Below are 26455 nucleotides of genomic sequence, written 5' to 3'. Positions count from 1 at the left end.
CCCCTGTGAGTCAGGAGCATAAGGTGGAGGAGAAGGAAGGGGTTTATGTGGAGTGAGAGCCACTAAATCTGATTCTAAGGGTCACAATGTGTTTTTTATTGAGGAGGACAAAAGATTAAAGTCCATCAATTAACTTATTAAAAAAAACAAAACAAGCTTTAGGCCCCAGAGCTTGTTGGAAACTCTTCCATGAGCTTTAAAGGAAATTTTAATAATTCTGCTGCTTTTTTCTGTTTTTTGAACATTCAGGCTACAATTACTCAGTAAATTGAAAGTACATAATTAGGTTTTGATGTTATAGACTTGAAATTTTATGTGCTGTCGGTTTTAGATACAATTTTTGAAAATTTTTCTCTGCGCTGTAGTATATTGTGACTTGTGGAATTGCCTTATTTTTAGGCTGTGCTTCTCACGTTGTTACGGGAGAGGAATTTTCTCCTGACAAAATTTCCTAGATTTTGGAAAATTTATTTGCTCCAAGCTTTGTCCAGCCTGGCCTTGGGCACTGCCAGGGATCCAGGGGCAGCCACAGCTGCTCTGGGCACCTGTGCCAGGGCCTGCCCACCCTGCCAGGGAACAATTCCTGCCCAAAATCCCACCCATCCCTGCCCTCTGGCAGTGGGAGCCATTCCCTGTGTCCTGTCCCTCTGTCCCTTGTCCCCAGTCCTTCTCCAGCTCTCCTGGAGCCCCTTCAGGCCCTGGGAGGGCTCTGAGCTCTCCCTGGATCTTTCCCTTCTCCATGGTTGGTTGGTTCTCTTCCTTCTCCAAGTTTTGGAACAAATTCTCCAGGAAGAGGGGCAGGGTCAGGTGGCACCAGAGGAAGGGGCAGGGTCAGGTCCCAGGAGATTCCAGCTGGGCCAGAGGGGCTGTGGGATCTCCCAGGGAAAATCCCAGTGGGTGCTGGAGCAGGGAGGTGACACCAGACGAGCTCCCTGGTCCCTCCCAGCGTGGCCCCCCTGTGCCAGGGATGGAGCAGGAATCTGGGCAGAGCTGCAGTGATCCCTGCATGGCAAGGAAAGCCCCAGTGCAGGGGTTGCATTGGAGCTGCTCTGAGCCTTGCTGCTAAGGGGGTTAATCACAACTTAAACATTTTTACAATATGTTCCCCTTCAGTGCTTTTCAGGGCTCTGTCCAAGTGGGGTTTTTTAGCACTTCTGAGAGTCTGACTTGCCTTGGATAAATGATCCTTCCAGTAAGAGCCTTGGATAAAAGACCCTTGCAGTCCTTCCCTTCTGCTCCGGAGCCCTTCCCATGCAGGGTGAGCTCCCTTTTCCTGGGAATGTCCCTTTGGAGGGCAGGGTCCCACTGCAGATCCCAGGACATCCCTGCCCAAACCCAGCTCTGCAGCAGCCCCTGCTCTGCCTCCCAGCCCGAGCTGTGCTTGTGTAATGCAATAGAAATGTTGCTAATGTGATTATACTTTTCTATCTTATTAGCTCCAATACTGAGCACAATAAAATGGAAAACTGTTTAAATGTTATGTTTAAGTGCTTGAGATAAGAGTTCTTGTAAATGAAATGTGATTACATTTCTGTAATAGATCTTCTCTGTCTGCTCGGACTTTGTTGAGCAATGTAATTCTTTTGGGATTGCTGGTTCTAAGTTTGATTTATTCTTTTTCTTTTTTTTTTTTTTTTTAATTTTGGTAGAAATAACCGTGTAAAACTTTACACACCACCAGACAATCTGCTGAAAAGGCAGGGTTTCCTGTGTGAGGCACAAACCCATCGTTTTCTTTGTGATAACCAATTTGAATTAAGCATAATTCCCCAACATCACCTTGAATTTCCATCTGTGTGACCCCGATGTTCTTAAGCGTTTTGCATTTACCTAATGCTCTGGGCTATTTTCCCTCAGCGTGGATGGCAAACTGTGACTATCTCCAAACTGGGGATGATATGAATAACAATTGTGTGCTGATCTTCCCCTGTATCTCCTGCCTAACCTGCAGCCTGCAAAGGCTGAGGAAGTGGCAGATAGCTTTTGTCATCCCTTATCCGGGCTGTACACTTGTAAGGAAGAGCAGGGATAATCGCCTAAATCTAATTAGGGGTTAAAAGAGGCCATGACTGTGATGTGGCAGTGAGACACCTTACTGTAGCAATCCTGTTTGCATGAGAAAAATAAGGTTGTCATATTGATTATTCAAATGAGCTTATATTGGCCATGGCTCAATGGCTGCTGCAGCTGAAGCACTGCAAGGTCCCAGCTTTGGAGCATACATTATGTGATGTCTTGTTTGCTAATTTGAGGGGTTTAAAACTCAGGCTGGGGGAGTTTTATCGTGAGAATTAAGGGTTTAAGTGACCACTGGCAAATGAAGTTGAGCTTGCCTGGGTGATGGTTGCGATTGCTCAGAGCCATTCAGGGAGGGCCAATGAATTTGTGTCACATCTTTTATGGAAAAATCAGCATTGGAGTTAACAGATCTTGTTTGTGCATTAATTGATGTTTAGTTCAAAGTCAGACAGTGCTGAAAAGAATAAAGTAATTGCATTCAGATCAATTCCACATCCAAGAGATAGCGAATTCCCCTGGCTCTGACTTTGGGGGGGTTGTGTTTTAATTTTTAAAAAAATGTTTATCTGCTGCTGGGCTGTTACAGCTTCTCAAATATTTCTCAGCACTTGGCTTTTTGTCATTGCCCAGTCAGGTCTGTGACATCCTGCAAGTGCAGGAGATGCTTCAGATGCTGATTCCAGCCTTGCTTGTTCCCTCGTGATGTAAGTGCCAGATGTAGAATGGGAAAATGTGTTTAAAAAGACCAATTTATTAAATTTAAAATTCTTTTTGGCCCTTTTGCAGTACACCAAGTACCACGTGCCGGGCTGTGTTGTATGTACAGAGACTGGACATTTTACTGCTCTTTTTACCATTGCTTTGTGCAGCTTCTGTCATCACAGATTTACAAGGAGAAGCCCACCTTGAATCCCAGACACGAGGCAGAGTTTGCCAGTTTTACCCCGTGGTTGAAATGATTTCCCTGATTTTACCTGCAGTTTGAACATTGTTCACTCCAGCTGTTGGCTGTGCTGGATTTCTGCTGCTGGGCAAAAAAAAACCAAAACCAAACCATAGACAGTCCTCTGGAAGTGCTGCCCTGCAAGGATCTGGCCACTTACTTAGTCTTTTTTTTTTTTTTTTTTAATAGAATATTTCATTCCATCTCCAAGAGTTACAGATACAACAGGAAGTGTTGGTTTTAACCATCAACCTCCAAATTCCGTAAGATCCAGGTTTCCTTGGAGCTTGCCATGTTTATGGTGCCCAATTCCTTCAGGAATCTCTTCACTCTATACTAAAAAAAAAACTTTGAAGGAAATCTTGGCTGTAGAATGAGACATGCCTTATATTTTTGTCATTTTTTGGTCTCATTTTGGTGGTAAATCAATAATGTGCAACACTAATTATTTTGATTTCGTTGAAGAAATGCCAAAACACGAAGTTCTTTGGGGAGGTTCAAGGGGAAGGTGTCCCTGCCTGTGGTGGGGAGCTGGAGTGGGGATGGTTTCTAAGGTCCCTTCCAACCCAAACCAGTCTGGGATTCCTGGTCTAGACATTGTCTGGCAGTTTCTTGGGAGTTTGTTCCATCCTCCAAATCCATTCCTGCTCTGTTTCCACTGGATGCTTTCTCTGGGAATGAGAAATGCCAAAGAAAACAGGTGGTGTTCGTTTTTCACGGCAGTAAAAGGTTAAAAGCAGATTATTGAAAGCAAGAGGGTGAAATGAGTAAGAGCAATGTGGTGTGGTCAGAAGTTTAGATTTAATAATTGGTGAAATGTGCAGCCTGAGGGAGGTTCTGGTGCATGAAGAGCTCAGACAGCTTTGCTTGGTGGTTTTGGGGGTTTTTTAGGCTATCAAATTTTCTACCAAAAATACAAATAGTGATTTAGGGGAGCTTGCAGATGTTTCCTTGTTCTCACCACGCTGTGCTGGACATCAAACTCCAGCCTGTGTCTGTGTCTGCAGCCCTGGCACAGCCACGTCCCAAAGGTGCCCAGCCTTGCTTTGGGCTGAATCCAGTGGAAACCAAGCTGGGAACTGCTTGGGATCCCCTCGGTGATCCCTGTCCATCTCCTCTCCCTCATGAGCTCCAATTAGCAGGTTTGAATTTGATTTGATTTTTTTCCCTTATGTTTTTATGGATTCCAAAGCACTTCCAGTTTATTTTTATCACTGTCTGCTAGGCGTGGGTTTGGTCAGGTGTATTTGAGACTTGAAATCAGTGTCTGGTTTTATTTAATCTTGATGAAATATTATTTCTTCCTCTTCATTTGGCCAAGGAACTTGAGGAATTCCCCCTCAAGCTTGAGCAGCTTTAGCTCTCCCTTTAAAATTTTACAGATTTGTCTTGCAACACAGCCCAGCATGGAAGCTGTTGGAAGGTGCAACTTCCTTCCTCACTGGGAGTCAGATGGGCTGCTTGGAATTGGAATCTTGGAGAAACCAAGAGACTTCCAAAGGTTTTCCTTACGGATACATCGAGTTGAGATGGAAAAAAATAAATTAAAAAAAGTTTAATTGTGAAGGGAAGCCTGAAACTCCAATCTCTCCTGACCAAAAAAGCTGAGGTGGTTGAGGAGATGAAATCTTCTCAGATCAAGCAGATTTGCTGAGTTCAGGAATTGGGAATTTTTATCTTGTGTAGGACTGAAAACCTTTGGGTTTTCATGGACCTGTCTGAGCCATCCTGGGAATATTCTGAGAGTGCCCCTGAGTCCCTCAGGGAGATCAGCCCTGGCTGGCTGAGAGGAGGGAGAGGAATTAAAGCAAAGTCACCAACTCCACGCAGAGGAGCACTGCAAGGGCATTTCCAAACGGGATTTTTATCCCTCCCAACACGGATGCCTGAAAAGGCGTGAGGAGGTTTCAGGGTGCTCAGACTGGCCCAAATGCAGTCCCAGGGGCTGGAATTCCAGCAAGAGGGAATTTGTGGAGCCCAGCTGAACTTGACCGTGATTCCTCTTCAGGGATACTGGAAACCTTTTTCAGTCTGGAATTCTGTGCATCCAGGGATTGCTGGGTGATCCTGGTCCTTCTGCAGGGCTGTGGAAATGAGCTGGTGTTGGTTCATTGTCATTTTGAATTGTTTATTTTTCAGCAGTGTTGGTGTCATCCTGCTGCTGGCTGGAGAGGAAGGGAGCACATCCCAAATTCCTCCTGGGTTTTTTGGGGATTTTATTGATCTTCCTTGAAGTCCTGAGCTGCTGTTTGAAATCTGTCACTTCCTCTTAATTTCTATTCGAAGTGCAACATCTTGTGCTCTTTCAAGGCCCTTCAAAGTTGTGCGAATTCTTCATTAATTTTTATTTTAGATTCATTCTTTTTTGGGTGGGAGGGGCAGTAGGGAAACAGAAACAGCTGTATCCTAGTACTTCACAGATTTAGGGTTTGGGTTTGTTGAAGTATTTTTTGAATTCTAAGAACATCTCTGTGTTTAGAAGCTTTGAAGAACTTGTGAAGTGCAAAGAACAAAACTAAAGCTGTAACTTGTGGTGTTCAGGCTTTCCATAAAAGAAGCCCTGAATAGAAAGGAACATTTGCATGAGAAGTGTGAGGAAGAAGTTGTCTGACTTCTAGTGATGGGTTAGAAAAACACTGAAAAATCGGAGTTCTGCAGATGGAAGATGAAGTGATGGGTGAGGTGGGTCCTGGGTTTGAGGAAAGGAATTTTTGGTGATTAATAAAGTAAATAATAATAGTATGTACAGCTCTGTATTAGTTATAGGGTAGATAAGCTGAGTTCAGTTCAGATATTAAATAAATAATTTAATACATTTAGCTTTGTTCTCTGAACTGAGATCTGTGGGGATTAAAGATAGAGGGGAAAAAATAAATTAGTAATTTGTTTCTAAAGTCAGTGTAGACGCTTTAAATTGCCACTGTAGAATCCTTGAGGTTGGAAAAGATCTCCAAGATCATCAGTCCCAACCTTTAAATATGAATATGCAGTAACAGAATGAGATCTTTGCAGTGGAACCAAGGCTGTGTCTTGTAATGTGAATTTTGAGCACTGAGCAAAAGCAGGAAGAGTTTTATTCACAGGTCTTAGTGGAAAGTTGGATTGCCAGAAAATAAGTTTAAGATACTTAATAAACTTCTACAAGATTTTCTCCTCTTGGGAAGAATTCCTGGCACAGAGTCTTAGAAAAGAATTACAAAAAATTAATTCAGAGAAATTGGAGGTTGCCTTGTTTCCTAGGCTGAGAGCCTTTAATTGGTAACTTTATTTTTTATTGAATATTTAATGAGCAACTAGCAAATGTTCCCCTAAGCACAATTTTCACGAGCATTTGCTATTTTTTGAGCAGTTTATAATGAATTTAGACGAAGATGGAGCCGTTCAAACACGATGTCGTTTCGGTGTGCTGTGAAGTATTTACCAAAGATTATTGCAGAACTTGTTTAATGTGCAGAGATAGTTTAAAAAAACCCAACCCCAAACTAAACAGGCTTGAGGTTTCCTTGTGGGATTTTTTTTTTTTATCACCAGACTGAGGGCCTGAAGGAATAGAGGAAGTCAATGGCCACCAATGTATCCAAATATCTCATTTTGCCCAAAAGCAAGTGCCGGCAGATAAATGCCCATAAAGGGATTTCTTTCTTAAGCCCCATGGATTTTTTTTTTTCCCCTGCAACTTTTTGTGTGAGTTGGAAATGAAAACCATTCATCCAGTGCCCCAAAGAAGGGCCTTATTGAATGGAATAACAGTGTAATGTACCATTGAAGGCAGGATTGAAAGTGATTATCTTGTTAACTCTTGACAGTTACCGCCAGCTTGAAATAGAACTGGCAGGCTTGATTTGCAAATGAATTAGAGCTTTTTCATTTGGTGCCAGGATCATCTTTTTATATTCTGATATGACAGATGCTATGTTCCATGCTTTTGTTTCTCTTCGCTCTTCTACTTGCAAATAAAAAACAAAAGATTATGATAGTAATTTTATTTGCATCTTTTCTCTAGGAGTTTATTCTTTGTCTCGAAGTTTTTAATCTTATATTTTTTTCAACAATTTGTTTAAGAATAGTATTGTTCCCGCAGAATAAAATTTCATTAGGTTAAGTACAGTAGTAATTGGGTGAATGAGGCGGATTTAGAAGCTTTCAGCAAATGGAAAATTGATTGTACTCAAATTGTTGTAGTGCTTAGAACATTTGAATTTCCTCCCTGACTTACACTTGTGTTTAACACTCCTCAGTAGCAGGAGCAGAGGAGAAGCTCAGGTTCCCAATGTTGGTGCTCTGCTAATGGCACATGTGTAATTAGTGCTGGGCCGTGTTGATATTCTGCAGCCATCCCCACACAGATGGGGAGGTGTTGGCTATGGAAATTACCCTGCTCTCTGCCATGTTCCTCATTAACCTGGAACATCTCTGCCAGTCCGGGACTCCTTCCCATGGCTGTGCTTCCCCACACTGGTTTGAATATTCAGCCCAGCCTGGGCGTTCTCACTGCCCGGCTCTGCTGCTGTTGGGATCTGGGTTGTACTTGGAGCCTAATTAGCAGCATGTGATAAACGCCAATCACTCGTTTTTTTGAAATTTATGAATATTTAATAAAGAATAAAAATTGGTTACAAAAATATTAATACAATAATAAAAGTTTAAAAAAAGTTTTCAGAGACAGGACAAATAATGAGACAACAAGAGCAAAGAAGGTAGCCCGGGCTTTTGTCCCCCCTCCCTCCCAGACAAAGGCTAGGAAGGAGAAGGGCCCAGAACAAAGAGAAGTCTTCTTTTTTTAAGCCTTCAGTTTATGACTGTTCATATCTTACGTAAAACAAGTAATTTTCAGCTGTTTCTTGTCACAAAAGCTTTCTGTTAATTAAAAGAACACATGAGAGCATACGTCCTTGAGAAAGTTAGGTTCTGTGGATAAGAGGCCATAAATTCTTCTTCACTAGAAGGTTTAGAGGCCTCTGTAAGGTTTAGGGGCCTCTGTGAATGTTATCTCTCTGCTGAGGAATTTTTCTTCTTGAGCAAAAAAAATATAACACACATACACAGCTTCTATTGTACTATAACTTATTGTTAATTACAAAACTACATTCACTACATTATTCTAATGTTAATATAGTATAACTTTTCTATCTATCAGATTACATATAGTAAATATCTGCGTAGAGCCACATATACAATATGCCTTTTTCACACAGCACTTCCGACTGCCACTGATGGCCATTATGGAAATGTTTCCCTACACTTTCACCTACAGGATGTGTTTTAATTGAATACCTACTAAATAATATTACAGAGAAGGTAAAGCAGGCCAAAGTTGTCTGATTTACTGGAGGCTGGTGAACAGTGACGTTCTGGAGCCCGATGTTTAATTGCCTGTGTTTGCTGGGAATGCAGACTGGGAGGAATGGGATTCACTCCTTGTGAAGGGAACAGGAGGAGAAATCCCACCCAGCCAGCCAAAGGCAGGGAAAAACCTGACCCAAAAGCAGGGGAAAATCTGACCCAAAAGCAGGGGAAAATCTGACCCAAAAGCAGGGGAAAATCTGACCCAAAGCGGGGAAAAACAGACCCAAAGCGGGGAAAAACCGACCAAAAGCAGGGGAAAAGCCAACCAAACCCCACTCCAAGTAGGAAAACTCCGAGGACTTGCACGTTATGATGTCCTTGGAATGGCCAGGTTGAGCCGAGGAGGGGCTTGAAGGCAGCCAGGACAGAGGAACCAGCTCTGCTCATTTTTGGGATTCCCATCTCCAGCCTGAAGCCTCTGTAAAGCAAAACCAGGAGATTTGGGGTGGTTATTTTATCTCTTGTGACTTATGGGATTTTTGTACCTGACCTGAAGCCTGTGTAAAGCAAAACCAGGAGATTTGGGGTGGTTGTTTTGTCTCTTGTTTACCTGAGAAATACATGCAGAGAAATGCAATATCTTTGTAGGGTCTGTTTGAAAATACTGCTTTTATCAACACTGTATTTTGGGGGTTTCCCTCTCTGTTGAGTTTCAGTATTGACATTGCATAAAATCGTGGCTTTTACTCTCTGACCAGGGTTATTATGTATTTCCTCCTCTTGTATTTGATGAGGTCTCTTGGGCACTGATTTTCCTTCTTTCTAGGATAACCTGTTGTGGGAATTGTTTCACTTTATGTCCTGTTTAAAGTCCCTGGTTTAGCATGATTCAGTTTGGTTTGCTTTATATTCCACTGAGTTCCTGGCAGTTCCAGGTTATCCCAGTGTGTCTGTGTGGGGTGACTTTGGCTTTTCCTCCTGCTTTTGCTAAGTGACCTTCGTGGGATCTTCTTGGGTCTTTGTTGCATTTAAATTTATTAGTTAAATGTATTAGACCAAGCTTCCTACTGGTTTTTCCTGAGATAAATTATTGGGATGATTGGAGGGAGGAGCCAAGACCAGCAGGTTTGGAGTCCTTACACCCCAGGATCAGCTCCAGATCGTTGGAAGTTGATACTTGGGAAGAACGAAACAGCATTGCACACTTTAAAAAACACATTAAAATGCTTTTCCTCTCAGGGTGTGGGATTCCCAAACTATTTGCTCTTCTTGGTGAGTTTGCTGTGCAGGAAAGATTGGAAAGAGGAGCAGGAAATGACAAGTTCAGCAATATCTCATCTTGGGATATCCTGAGATAGAAATAAAGCAGTGTGATCACGTGGAAACCCAATTCTCTTCTCAGGAGAAGAATCTGCTCTGCACCCTCCAGAGGCCCTTGGACCTGAATTATCCTGTAATGTCCATATAGAAATAAATAACCACAGGATTATCCTGCAGCCTCTGGCTCCCAACCCAAAATCTATGGCAAAGACAATTATTAACTGTTAATTAGCTATGAATTAGTTCTACAGTTCCTGGGTGGAACTGCTATAAATTCACTAGAAAGTACATTATATGTGAAATTTTAAGCTGTTTTATAATACCTAAATGGGATATTTTGAGGCTAGTGCACATTTTTCAGCTCCCTTGATTAATGGTTCATTTGATACAGGGAGTGTTTTTAGGAACATGGATGTGTTCCAGGTTAAAATCATCATTTCAGCAAGTGCTAGGGAATAGTTTTAATTTAATTTACTGGCAAAGGAAGTTCACACCACCTCAATTAGTTACTGTGAGTTTAAGCAATCCCAAAGCTGGCAAATCCTGGAGGATCCCAGAATGGTTTGGGTTGGAAGGGACCTTAAAACTCCTCCAGCTCTTTAATTGAATTCCCAGCTTCTTGCCACAGGTCCCTCATGGCCTGGATTCAAATGGAGCTGGAATTTTTTCCCCCTGGCATTGCTGAAGCATTTGGATGAGCCTGAGTATGATATTTCCTGGGTTTAATGGATGTTTTAAATGTGTGCATGTCAAGTTGTGTTTTACTGCAAATCCTTGGCTGTAGTGGGGAAAAATTCCAAAGCTTCTCTGATAGGAAAAAGGAAATCTCAGGAATAAAATCAAACTTGCCTAATGAATTTAAGAGATTAAGGTTCTGCATTGGAGATGGTGTGAAAAGCAAATATGTTGGGAACTCTGGGGTATAAAATGGAGTGAAACATAATTGCCTGGTAATGATACCAAATTAATACAACTTTATGGTTTCTTTTATGCTGTGAGCATTGGAATGTTGGGTGTGCATAAAGCTGCTCCTGGCTTTTATTTGTGGTGTTTAATGGTTTAAAATTCTGCAGACACTCAGGGCTATGTGGGAGGCTGAGCTGTGGCCATAGGTCTGATTTTGCCTAAAACACCACATGAAATATAACATCAATGGGAGCCTTATTTGTATAATTTGATGCAAATCATATCATTTAAATATGTGTTTATTTTATGTAATTATACAAGCACAACAAATTTTATAATATAATTTATAATGTGTGTTTTAAACACACAATAATTATATATAATTATAGAAATATAATGCTAATCATGTAATATAATTTATGGTATCTCTGATGTGATACAGACCAGGAGACAGAGTAGAATAGTGTAAGGTCTCTAATATATTCTATTGGTTAACTAAAAGATAAAACCCTGCCATGGCCTGGCTGATTGATGCCCAGCAGCCCCGGGCTGGGAAGAGGTTTTCATTGGAAGTGACAGGTGCCCCAAGGTTTATTTAGGACAAGCTCAGCCTTGTCCTGCTTAGTTTGATAATGTTTTCCTTGTGGGTGTTCCAGCAGTGCATTTCCTGCGTTAGGGCCTTGTGTTACACCAATATTCCTGTCTGGGCTGCCTCAACTACAAATTGGCTGAACAGCCCGTGACACTTTTTCAATATTATTGCATTAAACCAAGTGGATTTTGATTGATAACCTAATATTCAACTAATGCAAAACATCAATCATGGCAAGTATATTAATTATTTAATATTGCAGCCTAATTCAGGGATCGATGTGCTGCAGGAGGGGAAGGGAAACTCGCTGTTCCCAGAAGGTTTGAGACAGGGGATGATTAAAAAACAGCCCCACCAAGCCCTGCTCTGCTCCCGTGTGTTGGTTCGATACAAATCTTTATTCATTTGCCAATAATCTCCTCACATTTTCCACTTCAGGACCTTTTTTATCAGTTTTGAGGCCTGTAATTGAATTAAGGCTGCTTTCAGCACAGCCCGAGCGGAGGTGCACAAACAGCAGGGATGGGCCTGGAGCTCCTCCCAGCCCTGCCCTCAGCCCTTTCCCAGAGAAATTCAACTTTTAAAGGCGTGTGGCAGCTCCAGAATGGATCATGGAATCATGGAATGCCTTGGGTTGGAAGGGAGATGGAATCCCACCCATCCCACCCTGCCATGGCAGGGACACCTGCGTTGGAATTGGGGGAATTTTTAGTTTCTTTTCCATTGAATTTCGTATTTTTTTCCATAGCAGGATATGTTAAGGATTAATCTTCCCTCTGAATTTTAGCTTTTCAAAACTTTTATTTGGATACTTTGGCCCATTTTTTTTTTAGCTGCCTCTATGTAAAATTCTCCCCATTTTTTCCCTGTACATTTGTATTTTTTGCAGCTTTCAGGAATTGGATGCCAAGCTCCAGCATGGCTGCCACGAGCCGTGGAATTAATCACAATTCCTTCTCTCCATCCCCTCGGAAAGGGGCAGGGAATTTCATTGTGGGAGTGGTGGCAAAGCAGAACCAAAAGTGGATTTGATAAACAGCCCCGTGCCCCGGCCTGGCTGATCCTTTCCAGTGCAATAGTGGGATAATTAGATTAAAAATGTTCATTTTAAATGTGTGTCCTGTGGTGTTGCTACATTTTGTAGGCATTTCAGGGCAGGTATCTGAGGGTTTCATCCTGTTATTGAGCATTTGGATAATCAATATTTTTTAGGTAAATATAGGTGTATATATAGATATTTAGGTATCTCTATTTAGGTAAATACAGGTAAATATATGTATATATATATAATATAATATTTATTTAATATAAAATATAAAATACATTATATATCATATATATAATGTATATTAATATATATATTTAATATATAAATATGTGAAAATTTTGACACACTGCAGAAATTACCCAGCTTTGCCATTTCAGAGTTAAACAGAGATCATTGCAGACAAGGGTTTAGCAACTATTTAGAACTTTTGTTCTTCTCTTACAGGGACTCTGCGAACATCAAAGCTGGATTAGAACATCTGGTAAGTTTTAATTTTCTCTTGAACATTTGCATCATCTTTGATATCTGCATTCCAAATGAACACTTTTGAATGAGCTTTGAATACCTTGAATTGAGAAAGTCAACCATCTCCCAGAGGGTCAGGCTACTGTTATTATGTGAAGGCACTCACATTTTCATTTATCTCCCCATTTCAAGGGAATTTTAATTTTTTTAAATTACTTTTTTTTGATGTCGAGATGAAATAAACCGGACTACAATCCTTGGATTGATGATTGCCTTAATTATAAACAAAAATTGTTTGGTGTCGGATTTTTGGCATATCCTGATCTGAAAACAACAAACTTGTGATTAAAAAAAAAAAAAAAAAAGGGCCAGGGACACAATCAAATGTTGCATGCATAAATATGGTGTGTTTGAGTCATTTGGAGGCTTTGAAAGAAGTGCACAGCTTTGTGTTTTCTCTTGTCTTTGCTTTATGAATAATGGATCGACTTAAATTCCATTCAGGGCTGCAGTAGGAAATAATAATTGAGGTGCAAAATATTTCTGGTTTAAGTAAACATATTAAACCCACAAGTGATGGCAAGCCAGGCTTAGCTTTAAAAACTCATCAGTCGATCAAAACTGGGAAAAATAAAATCTTGTCACAAGTCAGAAGCTGGTTGAGCCTCACATGTTGGCACTAGCAATCAGTGGAACATTAAATAGTTCATCTGAAGTGATTATTAAATCCCATTAAAATATTCTCTATTAATGCCACATCCATCCTGAGACGCCTTTTATTTTTTTTTATGGAATATCTGAATAGTCCCTGCTGTTCCACAGTGCTGTTAAAATCACCGTGTGTCACATTGGGCAGAATTGCTTTCCTCTTGTTGCTTCCCATTTTGGGAACCACTCGGGAAGGATTTGGAGGAGCTTGGGTATGGATATCTCGATGGAGGTCCTGGTGGGATGGAGGTCCTGGCAGGGTGGAAAGGATGGAGGTCCTGTTGAGATGGAGGTCGTGGTGGGGTGGAAAGGATGGAGGTCCTGGTGGGCTGGAAAGGATGCAAAGGATGCAGGTCCTGGTGGGATGCTGGAGGAGCTGGTGGGATGCTGGAGGAGCTGGTGGGATGCTGGAGGAGCTGGTGGGATGCTGGAGGAGCTGGTGGGATGCTGGAGGAGCTGGTGGGATGCTGGAGGAGCTGGTGGGATGCTGGAGGAGCTGGTGGGATGCTGGAGGAGCTGGTGGGATGCTGGAGGAGCTGGTGGGATGCTGGAGGAGCTGGTGGGATGCTGGAGGAGCTGGTGGGATGCTGGAGGAGCTGGTGGGATGCTGGAGGAGCTGGTGGGATGCTGGAGGAGCTGGTGGGATGCTGGAGGAGCTGGTGGGATGGATCTCCTGCCACAGTTCTCGGGAGCTCTCCCTTTCTAAAGGTTCCCTGTGAAATGTGTCAGGAATCATCAAATGGGATAAAGAGCAGAGTTCTCGGAAATCCGTCTTGTTTGCTGCTTCCAGGGGTGTCTCACCTGTGGGTTGAATCTCTTAAATAAATTTTGGGGAGGTTTCATTGCCCTGCTGGTGGCAGGAGCTGTAATCCAGCAGCTTCCTGGGACTTTTCTTGTGCATTACAAATCTGCTCCCCTCCTGACAGATTAACCCTGCTGGGGCTTGTTCTAAACTGGGGTTTCTGCCACAGCAGGAGCTGCAGGGCTGATTTATAACAACAAAAAGGGGGAAGGAAGAGGCTCGGTGGGCCTGGAGCAGCCTGGGGGGGTGGGAAGCAGGAAAAGAGGTCAGTGGTGGTCAGGGTTTCTCTGGGATTGGGGCAAAAGGCACTGGAAATATCCCCTGTGGAATGATGCCTGAAGTGCTTTAGGGGCTGCCTCACAATAATTTGGAATAAAATGATGTCTTCATTAAATAAATCAGCTACTTTTTATTTAGAATCCCAGAACTGGGCAGGAAGGAACCTTAAAGATCCCTTGGAAGGGATCTTAAAGGTCTCATTCCACCCCCTACCATGGACAGGGAACATTTCCTGAAAGATCTGTCAAAAACCTCCAGATCTGAGACTTATTTTTCCCCTTTTCCCTTTGATCTTAGAAAATCTGTCCTGGGAATGGGTGCTGAAGGAAACAAACTGCTTCCCAAGGCACCCACAGGTAGGAATATTTGTGCTGGAAACTTTCATACCCCTCAACATTTAAGACCTTTTGAACTCCAATAAATTATAGGAATATTCCTCCAAAGGTTTAAGGCACATGATTCCAGCTCTCCTGCTTTAATTCCTGTGTCTCCAAATGCTTGTAAGGAGATTTTTCCCACCTGAAGAGTCTTTTTCTTGATTTAACAATCTGTTATTGAATCCCTGCTGTAAAAAAAAAAAAAAAAAAGGTAGTTTACAATTTGGGATTTATGAGAGTCTGGACTGACAGGACACAGGGAATGGCTTCAAACTGAAAGGAGGAGGTTTAGATGGAATACTGGGAAGGAATTCCTGGCTGGCACAGGGTGCCCAGAGCAGCTGTGGCTGTCCCTGTCCCCTGGCAGTGCCCAAGGCCAGGCTGGACAGGGCTGGGAGCCCCTGGGACAGTGGGAGGTGTCCCTGCCATGGCAGGGGTGGGGCTGGATGAGCTTTAAGTTCCACATCTTTCTTTGATCTGATCAACCAAAAAAACCCCAAACCCCAACCAAGAGCCCTCCTCCTTTGCTCAGTGTTAATATTTGATCCAGCATGTATTTTTATTAGATGTCAGTATTTATCTCCTGGCTGTCCCTGGGTTTCCCACGGGGTTTGGTTGCAGTGCTGGCCCCTCACTGCTCTCTGGATTTGTCACCTGTGGTGTCACAGCTCCGTGGTGCTCGCGTGGCCACAGGACAGGGATGTCTGACAGAGTCCTGGGCTTCCTAATGAGCTGTGAACCAAGCAGCCAATTATTTATGTTCACAAACAATTAATTAACGCTCTTAATGTGAGTAATTATGTTTATCTTGCTGTCCTGGCAAAATTCCATGCTGGTCAATTATGCTCTGCAGGCTTGAATTGTCTCCTGTGTCTCTTTAGTTGTGCCTGTTGTCCCGTTCTGAGAGGGAGGCAGTGCAGCTGGGGCTGGAGAGCTTTTCCACCCGTGCCCAGAGTGACATTTGTGTCCAGGGGAATTCCAAATTCCCCTTGGGACAGGCTGCAGAGCCACTGAGTGTCCGGCTGGAGGCAGCAGCTTGGAAGGTGCTTTTTGAGGAGCAGTGCTGGCTCTGGCTGTGCCCCCCTGAGAGGGGACCCCGATGTCCCCAGCTCATCAGGTGACAGTGGCTGCTGGCCCCTTTGGCTGTGCCAGGGCATCCCAACCGTGCCCCTTGCTCAGCAGCAGCCTGTGGCCCTTGGAAACCTCTCCAGCTCCTTCAGGAGCTCTGGATCAGGTTCCTATCAGGTGATCACGCTGCAGAAGATCAATGGTTTATGAATATCCATGGAAAAATGCATCTTTTGCCTCCGGGGATGGAATCTGGGCTGCTCCTGCAGAGGGGCTCCGTGGATCCCGAGGGTTTGTGGAGAGCTCTGCCCTCAGAGTGAATTAAATTCACGTGCACACAGCACTTCCATTTGTTCCAAGGTTTTGCTGCTGTTAGTTGCAGATTGATTTAAACAACGGTGTGACCAAACCATCAGAGGCAGAACGTTTTCATGGCAGAATATTCAAAGGCTTGCACAGTTTGTTGTTCCAACAGCGACAAATTTTGTGGGAACTTTGTAAGGGAGGTGAGTTTTACCCTGTCACTTCCATTACCAGTGGGCTCTGAAACCAGAGCCCTCCACATAAACCCACACTTTAATGTCCCCGTGTCTTTATTAAAAAGTGAACTTTGATCACTCTCGTTCACCACCGAGGCAGAGGTGCCTCCCTGGCTGTGGTGGGGGACCCTGTGACCTTTCCTCCTGTGACTTTTGTGCCTTTATTTTTCTTTCCCTTTGTCACCTCACCCATAAATTCTGCGTTTGGCTCCCGTTCTGCGCTGTGGGTTTGGAGGGGCAGTGGGAGCGTCCCCAGTCCCCGCTCAGGGCGGGAGGGAGCCGTGATCAGCTGGAGTAAATAACCTGTAAAATATCAGGAGTGTGATTTTCCCTGGCACCCGCACGGAACCCGCGGCACGTGCGGGTGTTGTTTCCAATCGCGCCGGCGGTTTGTTCGCAATTCCCGTAATTTGATCGCGCCTGATGAAAAGCTGACAAGATTTCCACAGCGCCCCATTAGATGAAAGCAGCATGAAACCAGAGGTTAATCTGCAAACAGATTTTCCTGCTTATTACTCTAATGATTCCATCAGATTTGATGTAGCAGGCTGCGAGGCGTCTCTCGGCAGCAACAGTGTGCTGGGGTTTGATCTCGGTGCTCATTAAATGATGGAGTAATTTGGGTGACCTCTGCCCAGGTGCACATCTCCTCATAATTGCACGGCATTCTGATGGGGAAATTACTGGCGAGAACCCCGAGCATTCATCCCGCTCTCGGAGCGGGAAAAACTAACAAAAGAAATATTGCATTAATTTTCAAATGATGATATTACATTTAGTGCCTGGGCCCCATATATCAAAATCTGAGAACTGCTCAGTTACTCGCTGCTCTTAATCTTAATGGTATCTGTGGATGTCAAGGGCATGGAGGAAATTAAATCGGAAAGTGCAGATAGACCTAAGAAGACATTATCTCTTGATGATTGCAGTTTTGATAGGTATTTCAGTGAATTTCATTTTCGCAGAATGGTGGAAGATGAGTTAGCCACCAGATTTTCTCATTTTTCTTCCCTGTGATTTATGTGAGTTGAGTATAAAACTTTTTATGGGAGTGCAGTTACGGCGGATGAGAGGTAAATTAATGCACTGGGTTTCCATCTCGGCCCCGCGCGCGATTGTCAGAGCTGTACATACGTAATGGGGCCCATCATTATTCAGGGTTGTTTACATTCAAAATATGTAATGAAATCTGTTCAGAATAATGAGGGAAATAAAAGTTTAGAAAATTGTAAAGGTCATGAAGTTTGAGAAATGATGCAATGCTCCCAAAATAACATTTAGGCAATATAAATTACATTATTATGCACCAACTCTGCCTTATAGAGACATGAAGATAAAGTGCTTTCGACGAGTAAAATGCTGTTAGTGCTCTCTGAAGTATGAGAATGTGTAAAATGTTTCTGATTTCATATTCTGGTTTTGTGCATATTGTGGAAAAATATATAAAGGAACTTTATGGAGGGCAGTGGCTGCTTCACTCTCCCCAAGTTTAAATGCATTTCCAGGGAGGGTTTTTCTCCAGCAAACAAATACTTTGGCAGAAGTGTAATTGATTTTTAATCTAATTACTGTGGCCACCAGCAAATTCATCTTTTTAGGGGGTTCTTTCTCCTCTTCTTTTGGGGATTTTGTGTGGAGATCTTTGATCTGAATATATTTTATTGCAGATACTGAAGAGGGATCTTGGCACAATTCTGAGATGAAGCATAAATTTGCCCAACTCTCTGTGGTCTGCACCTAAAGTACAAATCTCTGCACCCTGATTTTATGCAGGTGCTCCTCAGAATAATTATGTTTTGCCCTGCACATTTTATATTGTATTTATTTGTCAGAAGAAGCAGCCAAAAGTGTGAAACACAAGTCATTTTTGGGAAAGTTGAACCAGCAAATCTGTGACAGCCCTAAAAATGGTGCAGTGGGGGTGAGCTGATCACTGAGCCTGAGAGCAAAGAGAAAATGCACTTTTATTCAAACTATAGAATCTTGATGAAGTTCAGGTTAATTCCTGTCTAATTGGGCATGATTTGGGGTAGATTATCAGATTATTTTGAAGCTGAGTGCTGATTTAGAACCCACTGGATCCTTGTGATATTTGAAATGCTTTTAATTTAATTTTTTTTTCCATTATTTTTCAATTGCTGCATTTCAATGCAAAGTTTTTAAAGGGGATGGGATTCCCTTTTTCTGGAAAATTCTAATTTATTCAGAGAAAACTCCTCTCATAGTAGAAAAAATAAAGCAGTAATTCAAGTATTAACTGCTCCTTTTGTTAATTAATCCCTGTTACCTGTTGGTTGTGCTCCTGTTTTTCCAGCCAGTCCAGCCCTGACTGGAGCTGTTTCCAGAGCAGTTTATGATGTGTTAATTAAAATTTTTCATTTCAAAACCTGCATTTATCTGCTGCTATTTTTATATTCTCCCAGGACTTTGTTGCAACATAATGCAGCAGAAATTTGAAACAGTGAGAAAAGATAAAAATCCATATTTAAGAGTGAAATATTAATAATTTTATAATTTTTGTAAGCTGTGGGCATCATTCTACTTTTACTTTTTAAAGTCAAATTAAGAAATAGGTGAATTTACAGATTAATGACCAGGTGTTGTTGATGCACAAATCTCTGTCCTGTCAGCTCTTTATCAGAACGTTGAATTTTCTGGTGACTGTGGCTGTATTTCCATGCAAATGTAAATCTAAGGGATGAGATTCCAGGTTGCAAGGAAATAAACAGAGAGGAGGTAATTTTTTAGCCTTTAGTGCAATATTATCCATATTTCCTCTCTCACTAAAGAATCCACACAGAGTTTTATGGCAGTGTAAGTTTAACACTTGCAGAAATTTTTTCCTTTTAGAAAGACCTGGATTTGCCGATGAATTTTATTAAATCTTCTTTACAGCTCTTCCTATTTCTGCTGGGTGTTTAACCCATTTTACTGTATCCACTCCCATAGGAAGACCTTTTTCCTAGCTTTTTCTCAGGAATAGTCACTGAAATGAAGACCTTGTTGTTTTCTGGTCCTTTTAAAGGAGCTGTTGTTACAAAAACTGCTTTGAATTCTGAAAATCCCGTCCGTGAGCCACAGCCATTCCCTCCCACCTTTGATTTGCTCCCAGTAATCCATTGTTGCTCATTCCTCCCGAATTTTGGGTTGGTTGCAGTGTCACAGGAGCAGGCAGCAGTCAGGGATTCCTGGGAGAGCTGGGATTTCACTGCCCAGTGCCTTGGTACTGGTGTGCCTGTCTCACACAGGAGCTGGGATTTCACTGCCCAGTGCCTGGGTACTGGTGTGCCTGTCTCACACAGGAGCTGGGATTTGAGTTCCCAGTGCCTGGGTACTGGTGTGCCTGTCTCACACAGGAGCTGGGATTTCCAGTGCCTTGGTACTGGTGTGCCTGTCTCACACAGGAGCTGGGATTTCACTGCCCAGTGCCTGGGTACTGGTGTGCCTGTCTCACACAGGAGCTGGGATTTCCAGTGCCTGGGTACTGGTGTGCCTGTCTCACACAGGAGCTGGGATTTCCAGTGCCTGGGTACTGGTGTGTCTGTCTCACACAGGAGCTGGGATTTGAGTTCCCAGTGCCTGGGTACTGGTGTGCCTGTCTCACACAGGAGCTGGGATTTCACTGCCCAGTGCCTTGGTACTGGTGTGCCTGTCTCACACAGGAGCTGGGATTTGAGTTCCCAGTGCCTTGGTACAGGTGTGCCTGTCTCACACAGGAGCTGGGATTTCCCTGCCCAGTGCCTTGGTACTGGTGTGCCTGTCTCACACAGGAGCTGGGATTTCACTGCCCAGTGCCTGGGTACTGGTGTGCCTCACACAGGAGCTGGGATTTCCAGTGCCTTGGTACTGGTGTGCCTGTCTCACACAGGAGCTGGGATTTCCAGTGCCTTGGTACTGGTGTGCCTGTCTCACACAGGAGCTGGGATTTCCAGTGCCTTGGTACTGGTGTGCCTGTCTCACACAGGAGCTGGGATTTCCAGTGCCTGGGTACTGGTGTGCCTGTCTCACACAGGAGCTGGGATTTCCAGTGCCTGGGTACTGGTGTGCCTGTCTCACACAGGAGCTGGGATTTGAGTTCCCAGTGCCTGGGTACTGGTGTGCCTGTCTCACACAGGAGCTGGGATTTCACTGCCCAGTGCCTGGGTACTGGTGTGCCTGTCTCACACAGGAGCTGGGATTTCACTGCCCAGTGCCTGGGTACTGGTGTGCCTGTCTCACACAGGAGCTGGGATTTCACTGCCCAGTGCCTTGGTACTGGTGTGCCTGTCTCACACAGGAGCTGGGATTTCCAGTGCCTGGGTACTGGTGTGCCTGTCTCACACAGGAGCTGGGATTTCACTGCCCAGTGCCTGGGTACTGGTGTGCCTGTCTCACACAGGAGCTGGGATTTCACTGCCCAGTGCCTTGGTACTGGTGTGCCTGTCTCACACAGGAGCTGGGATTTCACTGCCCAGTGCCTGGGTACTGGTGTGCCTGTCTCACACAGGAGCTGGGATTTCCAGTGCCTTGGTACTGGTGTGCCTGTCTCACACAGGAGCTGGGATTTCACTGCCCAGTGCCTGGGTACTGGTGTGCCTGTCTCACACAGGAGCTGGGATTTCCAGTGCCTGGGTACTGGTGTGCCTGTCTCACACAGGAGCTGGGATTTCCAGTGCCTGGGTACTGGTGTGCCTGTCTCACACAGGAGCTGGGATTTCCAGTGCCTGGGTACTGGTGTGCCTGTCTCACACAGGAGCTGGGATTTCACTGCCCAGTGCCTGGGTACTGGTGTGCCTGTCTCACACAGGAGCTGGGATTTCACTGCCCAGTGCCTTGGTACTGGTGTGCCTGTCTCACACAGGAGCTGGGATTTCACTGCCCAGTGCCTTGGTACTGGTGTGCCTGTCTCACACAGGAGCTGGGATTTCACTGCCCAGTGCCTGGGTACTGGTGTGCCTGTCTCACACAGGAGCTGGGATTTCCAGTGCCTTGGTACTGGTGTGCCTGTCTCACACAGGAGCTGGGATTTCACTGCCCAGTGCCTGGGTACTGGTGTGCCTGTCTCACACAGGAGCTGGGATTTCACTGCCCAGTGCCTGGGTACTGGTGTGCCTGTCTCACACAGGAGCTGGGATTTGAGTTCCCAGTGCCTTGGTACTGGTGTGCCTGTCTCACACAGGAGCTGGGATTTCCAGTGCCTTGGTACTGGTGTGCCTGTCTCACACAGGAGCTGGGATTTCCAGTGCCTGGGTACTGGTGTGCCTGTCTCACACAGGAGCTGGGATTTCACTGCCCAGTGCCTTGGTACTGGTGTGCCTGTCTCACACAGGACATGGGATTTGAGTTCCCAGTGCCTTGGTACTGGTGTGCCTGTCTCACACAGGAGCTGGGATTTCCAGTGCCTGGGTACTGGTGTGCCTGTCTCACACAGGAGCTGGGATTTCACTGCCCAGTGCCTTGGTACTGGTGTGCCTGTCTCACACAGGACATGGGATTTGAGTTCCCAGTGCCTGGGTACTGGTGTGCCTGTCTCACACAGGAGCTGGGATTTCACTGCCCAGTGCCTGGGTACTGGTGTGCCTGTCTCACACAGGAGCTGGGATTTGAGTTCCCAGTGCCTTGGTACTGGTGTGCCTGTCTCACACAGGAGCTGGGATTTCCAGTGCCTTGGTACTGGTGTGCCTGTCTCACACAGGAGCTGGGATTTCCAGTGCCTGGGTACTGGTGTGCCTGTCTCACACAGGAGCTGGGATTTCACTGCCCAGTGCCTTGGTACTGGTGTGCCTGTCTCACACAGGAGCTGGGATTTGAGTTCCCAGTGCCTTGGTACTGGTGTGCCTGTCTCACACAGGACATGGGATTTGAGTTCCCAGTGCCTGGGTACTGGTGTGCCTGTCTCACACAGGAGCTGGGATTTCCAGTGCCTGGGTACTGGTGTGCCTGTCTCACACAGGAGCTGGGATTTGAGTTCCCAGTGCCTTGGTACTGGTGTGCCTGTCTCACACAGGAGCTGGGATTTCCAGTGCCTGGGTACTGGTGTGCCTGTCTCACACAGGAGCTGGGATTTCACTGCCCAGTGCCTTGGTACTGGTGTGCCTGTCTCACACAGGAGCTGGGATTTGAGTTCCCAGTGCCTTGGTACTGGTGTGCCTGTCTCACACAGGACGTGGGTCACAGCCTTTGGCCCTTCCATGGAAACTCCAGCTGCTCTTCCCAGGGTGTTTCCCTGCACGTGGGGATGTGGAGGAGGCTCTCGGGGTGTGCCTGTTTCTCCAGGGAAGTCACCACTTCCCTGGATGGGTTTGTTTTCCTTTTACTCTCCTTCCTCCACGTGAATTCCATCCATGTCTTACCAGAACCCCTGGCTTTATCCCTGCTGAACAATTCCCTTCATCCCACTCAGCCACAACCTCTCTTACACTTCCACTTGGGAATTTCTCCTGCATTCCCAGCCTTGCCGACTTTACCTTTTCCTGGAATTCACTCCAAACATTTGCTGTGGGTTTCTGACCCGCTTTGGAATTATTCCCAGTAGTTTTGGTAGCCACCTCCTCAGACAACTGGGAAATGTAAGTTTTGTTTGCTCTTTTTCTCGTTGTTCTTCTCCTTAACCTTTCTTTGAGCTCATGAGGCGTTGGGAAAGGTCGGATAAATGTCCCCAGGAAAGGGATGAGAGGCTGCAGTTAAAGCAGGAGGATGGATTTGTGCTCTGATGTGGAGTTAATTAATTAGTGTTTATTTACTGGCTCCTTGGGTATTGTTTTTTGCTTTTAAACTGGGATTTTACCACTGACACTTGCATCCAGAGGAATCTGAACCCTGGGAAATGACATGAGAAGATCCACAGTGGGTACAACCACAGCTCACTGTCCATTTCCAGTTTTCACCTGGATTTAAATTAGAGTTTGATTATTTTCATGAAGTCCTCTCTGCAAGTTGGACATGGAAATGTAGATTCAGTAGGAGGTTTTCCTGGGAATGTTGAGGGCTGGATTTGTCATTATCAAATGCAAAGAGAAAAGATTGATGTAAACCCCCCAAAATTGATCACCATCACCAGAAGTTTGTTGGGCTTTTATCCAGATGTTTTAAGACAAAAAAAAAAAAAGTCCTGTAGGTGAATTTTACCCCAGCAGTGTCAGGGATGAGCAGGAGGAGTGGAACCAGCTGCCATTAAAAATGGAATGACCTAATCCAAGTTTTGCTTGAAATGTTAAAAGCTGTTATTAATCACAGGGGTGTTTCTGGTTGTCCTGTACCATCCTTTTGTGAGCTGGGATTCCAGTGCCTCTCCAGACACTTTTGGACACATGTAAAATTCATCGCTGGGGATGGCCTCAGGTCATTTTACAGTGCTTGTTAAGGAATTTTAGGGAATTCCTCTCCTACTTTACAGCTTGTGGGCTCCTTCACCAGCTGGCACTAGTAGTACTTCTATTTTTCCTTTTGCTCTCTTTGAATTCTTTTTTGTATTATGCTTAAGACCACAAGGAAAGTACAAGGGTTTATTTTTCTCAGCATCACTCTGGTGACATTTTCTCCACCAATCATTTCCTCATTTTGAAGTTTCCTGAGGGTCTTGCTGAATTTTTTCACTTAACGGCCCCCTAAATCAATACTGACCTCGGGTTGCTGCTTGTTCTCACCCATTGCTCCCGGCTTCTTCGAGGCTCTAATTGTGGTTTTCAGCTGAAATCCTCTCTGTCCTTTTTTCTCCCAGTGCTGGCCTCATCCAGCAGTTGGAGAGATGTTTTCTGGGGCCGAGGCTGTCACCTTTATTTGAGAATCCTTCTTTCCCTCCTTGGCTGGGGCTTACTGATTGCAGAGAAGGTGGCTGTGGAGTGGGGTGTGAACACCACTGTGCAGTAATTAACACCAGGGCAGAGGGGAGGGTGCTCCAGAGCAACTGCCTGGGCTGCTCCCATGGGATCCTGCTGAGTCAAGGAAGAATTTGAGTCTTCCCTGCCTCACAGCACCAGGACACATCCATAACTCCATGGCAGGAGTGGGAAAAGGAGTTTGGGGCTCCTCAGAGCAGCGGGATCAGTTGTGGAACTCCATATTTAGTGCTGGGGGTGACATCTGTACAGCTGCTGTTGCTTCCCTGCTCCTCTGGAGCCTGGCTTGGCATTGGCCCTTTCATGGAGTTCCTGTGGGCGTGGTGCTGCTGGACACCAATGCCCTAAAACTGCCAGTGGAACATCTCCTGGACACCAACATCCCAAAACTGCCAGTGGAACATCTCCTGGACACTGATATCCCAAAACTGCCAGCAGAACATCTCCTGGACACCAACATCCCAAAACTGCCAGTGGAACATCTCCTGGACATCGACATCCCAAAACTGCCAGTGGAACATCTCCTGGACACCAACATCCCAAAACTGCCAGTGGAACATCTCCTGGACACCAACATCCCAAAACTGCCAGTGGAACATCTCCTGGACACCAACATCCCAAAACTGCCAGTGGAACATCTGGACACCAACATCCCAAAACTGCCAGCAGAACATCTCCTGGACACCAACAATGTCCCAAAACTGCCAGTGGAACATCTCCTGGACATCGACATCCCAAAACTGCCAGTGGAACATCTCCTGGACACCAACATCCCAAAACTGCCAGTGGAACATCTCCTGGACACCAGTGTCCCAAAACTGCCAGTGGAACATCTCCTGGACACCAATGTCCCAAAACTGCCAGTGGAACATCTCCTGGACACCAACATCCCAAAACTGCCAGTGGAACATCTCCTGGACACCGACATCCCAAAACTGCCAGTGGAACATCTCCTGGACACCGACATCCCAAAACTGCCAGTGGAACATCTCCTGGACACCGACATCCCAAAACTGCCAGTGGAACATCTCCTGGACACCAACATCCCAAAACTGCCAGTGGAACATCTCCTGGACACCGATGTCCCAAAACTGCCAGTGGAACATCTCCTGGACACCGATGTCCCAAAACTGCCAGTGGAACATCTCCTGGACACCGATGTCCCAAAACTGCCAGTGGAACATCTCCTGGACACCAACATCCCAAAACTGCCAGTCAAACATCTCCCTCCAGTCACTGGCTGTGTGGCCAACAAGAGGGGATCCAGGGATTTGAGAGATCCAGGGGTTTCTGGTTCACTATCTGAGCTGGATAACTGCTGTAGGAATGGGGAGTTGTGTTTTGGGATGCCAGAGCCCACCTGATGCATGAGGTGCACAAAGACTTGAGCTGTTCACGTGCAGATGTGAGCACAGGTGGTGCTTGACACCAAACACTTTTCCTTCTCTGCTTCTGCAAATTTTTGCCAAACTCAACTAATCTGGTGGGGTTGTTTGTAATTTACAGTTGTCATGGAATGGAGAAACCACAAACCCAAGTAAAGCTCCTCTGGAACTGAAGCTGGGCAAGTTGGTTCTGGATAAAAAGCAGATCTTTTCCTTCCTCTCCTTCCTTTCCTCCCGTGATGTACTTAAGATGCCAGAACAGATTGCAATGATTAGTTCATGGCAAGAAGAAGAAATGGGAAGATAATTTATGATAAATTTCAAGATACTTCTTGCTGCCACCAGGATTAGTGGTCAGGTCTGATGATAGGATCCATATTGCAGCTGTAATAATAAATTCTGCCCAGTAATTCCGGGTTTATGCAAACAGCAGAAAACTGAACTAAAAATAATAGATCTCTGTACCACCAAAATCTGGATCTTCATCCAAACTGCATTTTAATGCAGCGTCTCTCCTGTTGAGAGAAGCAGTCTGTAAATTCCTGGAGTAGAAATGGAATTGTTCTGTCATTGTCAGCCTCTGCTCATGGGTGTAGATGAGGGGGGTGAGGCCATGCAGAGCATCACCAGTTGGGACATTCATGGCAAAGAGCTCTGCCTAATTCAAGTCATGGGAATCGTGGGATGGTTTGGGTTGGAAAGGATCTGGAATCCCATCCCCTGCCATGGCAGGGACACCTCCCACTGTCCCAGGCTGCTCCAGCCCCAGTGTCCAACCCGGCCTTGGGCACTGCCAGGGGACAGGGACAGCCACAGCTGCTCTTGTCTTTATTTTCCTATTTAAAAATCCCCATTGCAGATATTTAGGATCTTGAGAAGAGTTTTCTAAGCTGCAAAACGC

At 44.9% G+C, this 26455-nt stretch overlaps 1 protein-coding gene across 3 annotated transcripts in view; it reads left to right on the top strand.

Moving 5' to 3' along the window:
• The window catches only part of RSRC1 (arginine and serine rich coiled-coil 1), a 101228-nt gene that overhangs the window by 33703 nt on the left and 41070 nt on the right, over positions 1 to 26455 (top strand). For all 3 annotated transcript variants that reach the window (XM_063408483.1, XM_063408481.1, XM_063408482.1), the window contains one exon: positions 12559 to 12595. In XM_063408483.1, coding sequence (XP_063264553.1) covers positions 12559 to 12595 — 37 coding nt within the window. The remainder of the gene's footprint in view (positions 1 to 12558; positions 12596 to 26455) is intronic.

This window comes from Prinia subflava, chromosome 11 (assembly GCF_021018805.1).
Source record: "Prinia subflava isolate CZ2003 ecotype Zambia chromosome 11, Cam_Psub_1.2, whole genome shotgun sequence".
In the NCBI taxonomy this organism is placed as follows: domain Eukaryota; kingdom Metazoa; phylum Chordata; class Aves; order Passeriformes; family Cisticolidae; genus Prinia; species Prinia subflava.
Note: the sequence above shows the minus strand (reverse complement) of the source record. Positions and strands in the feature narration are given on the sequence as shown.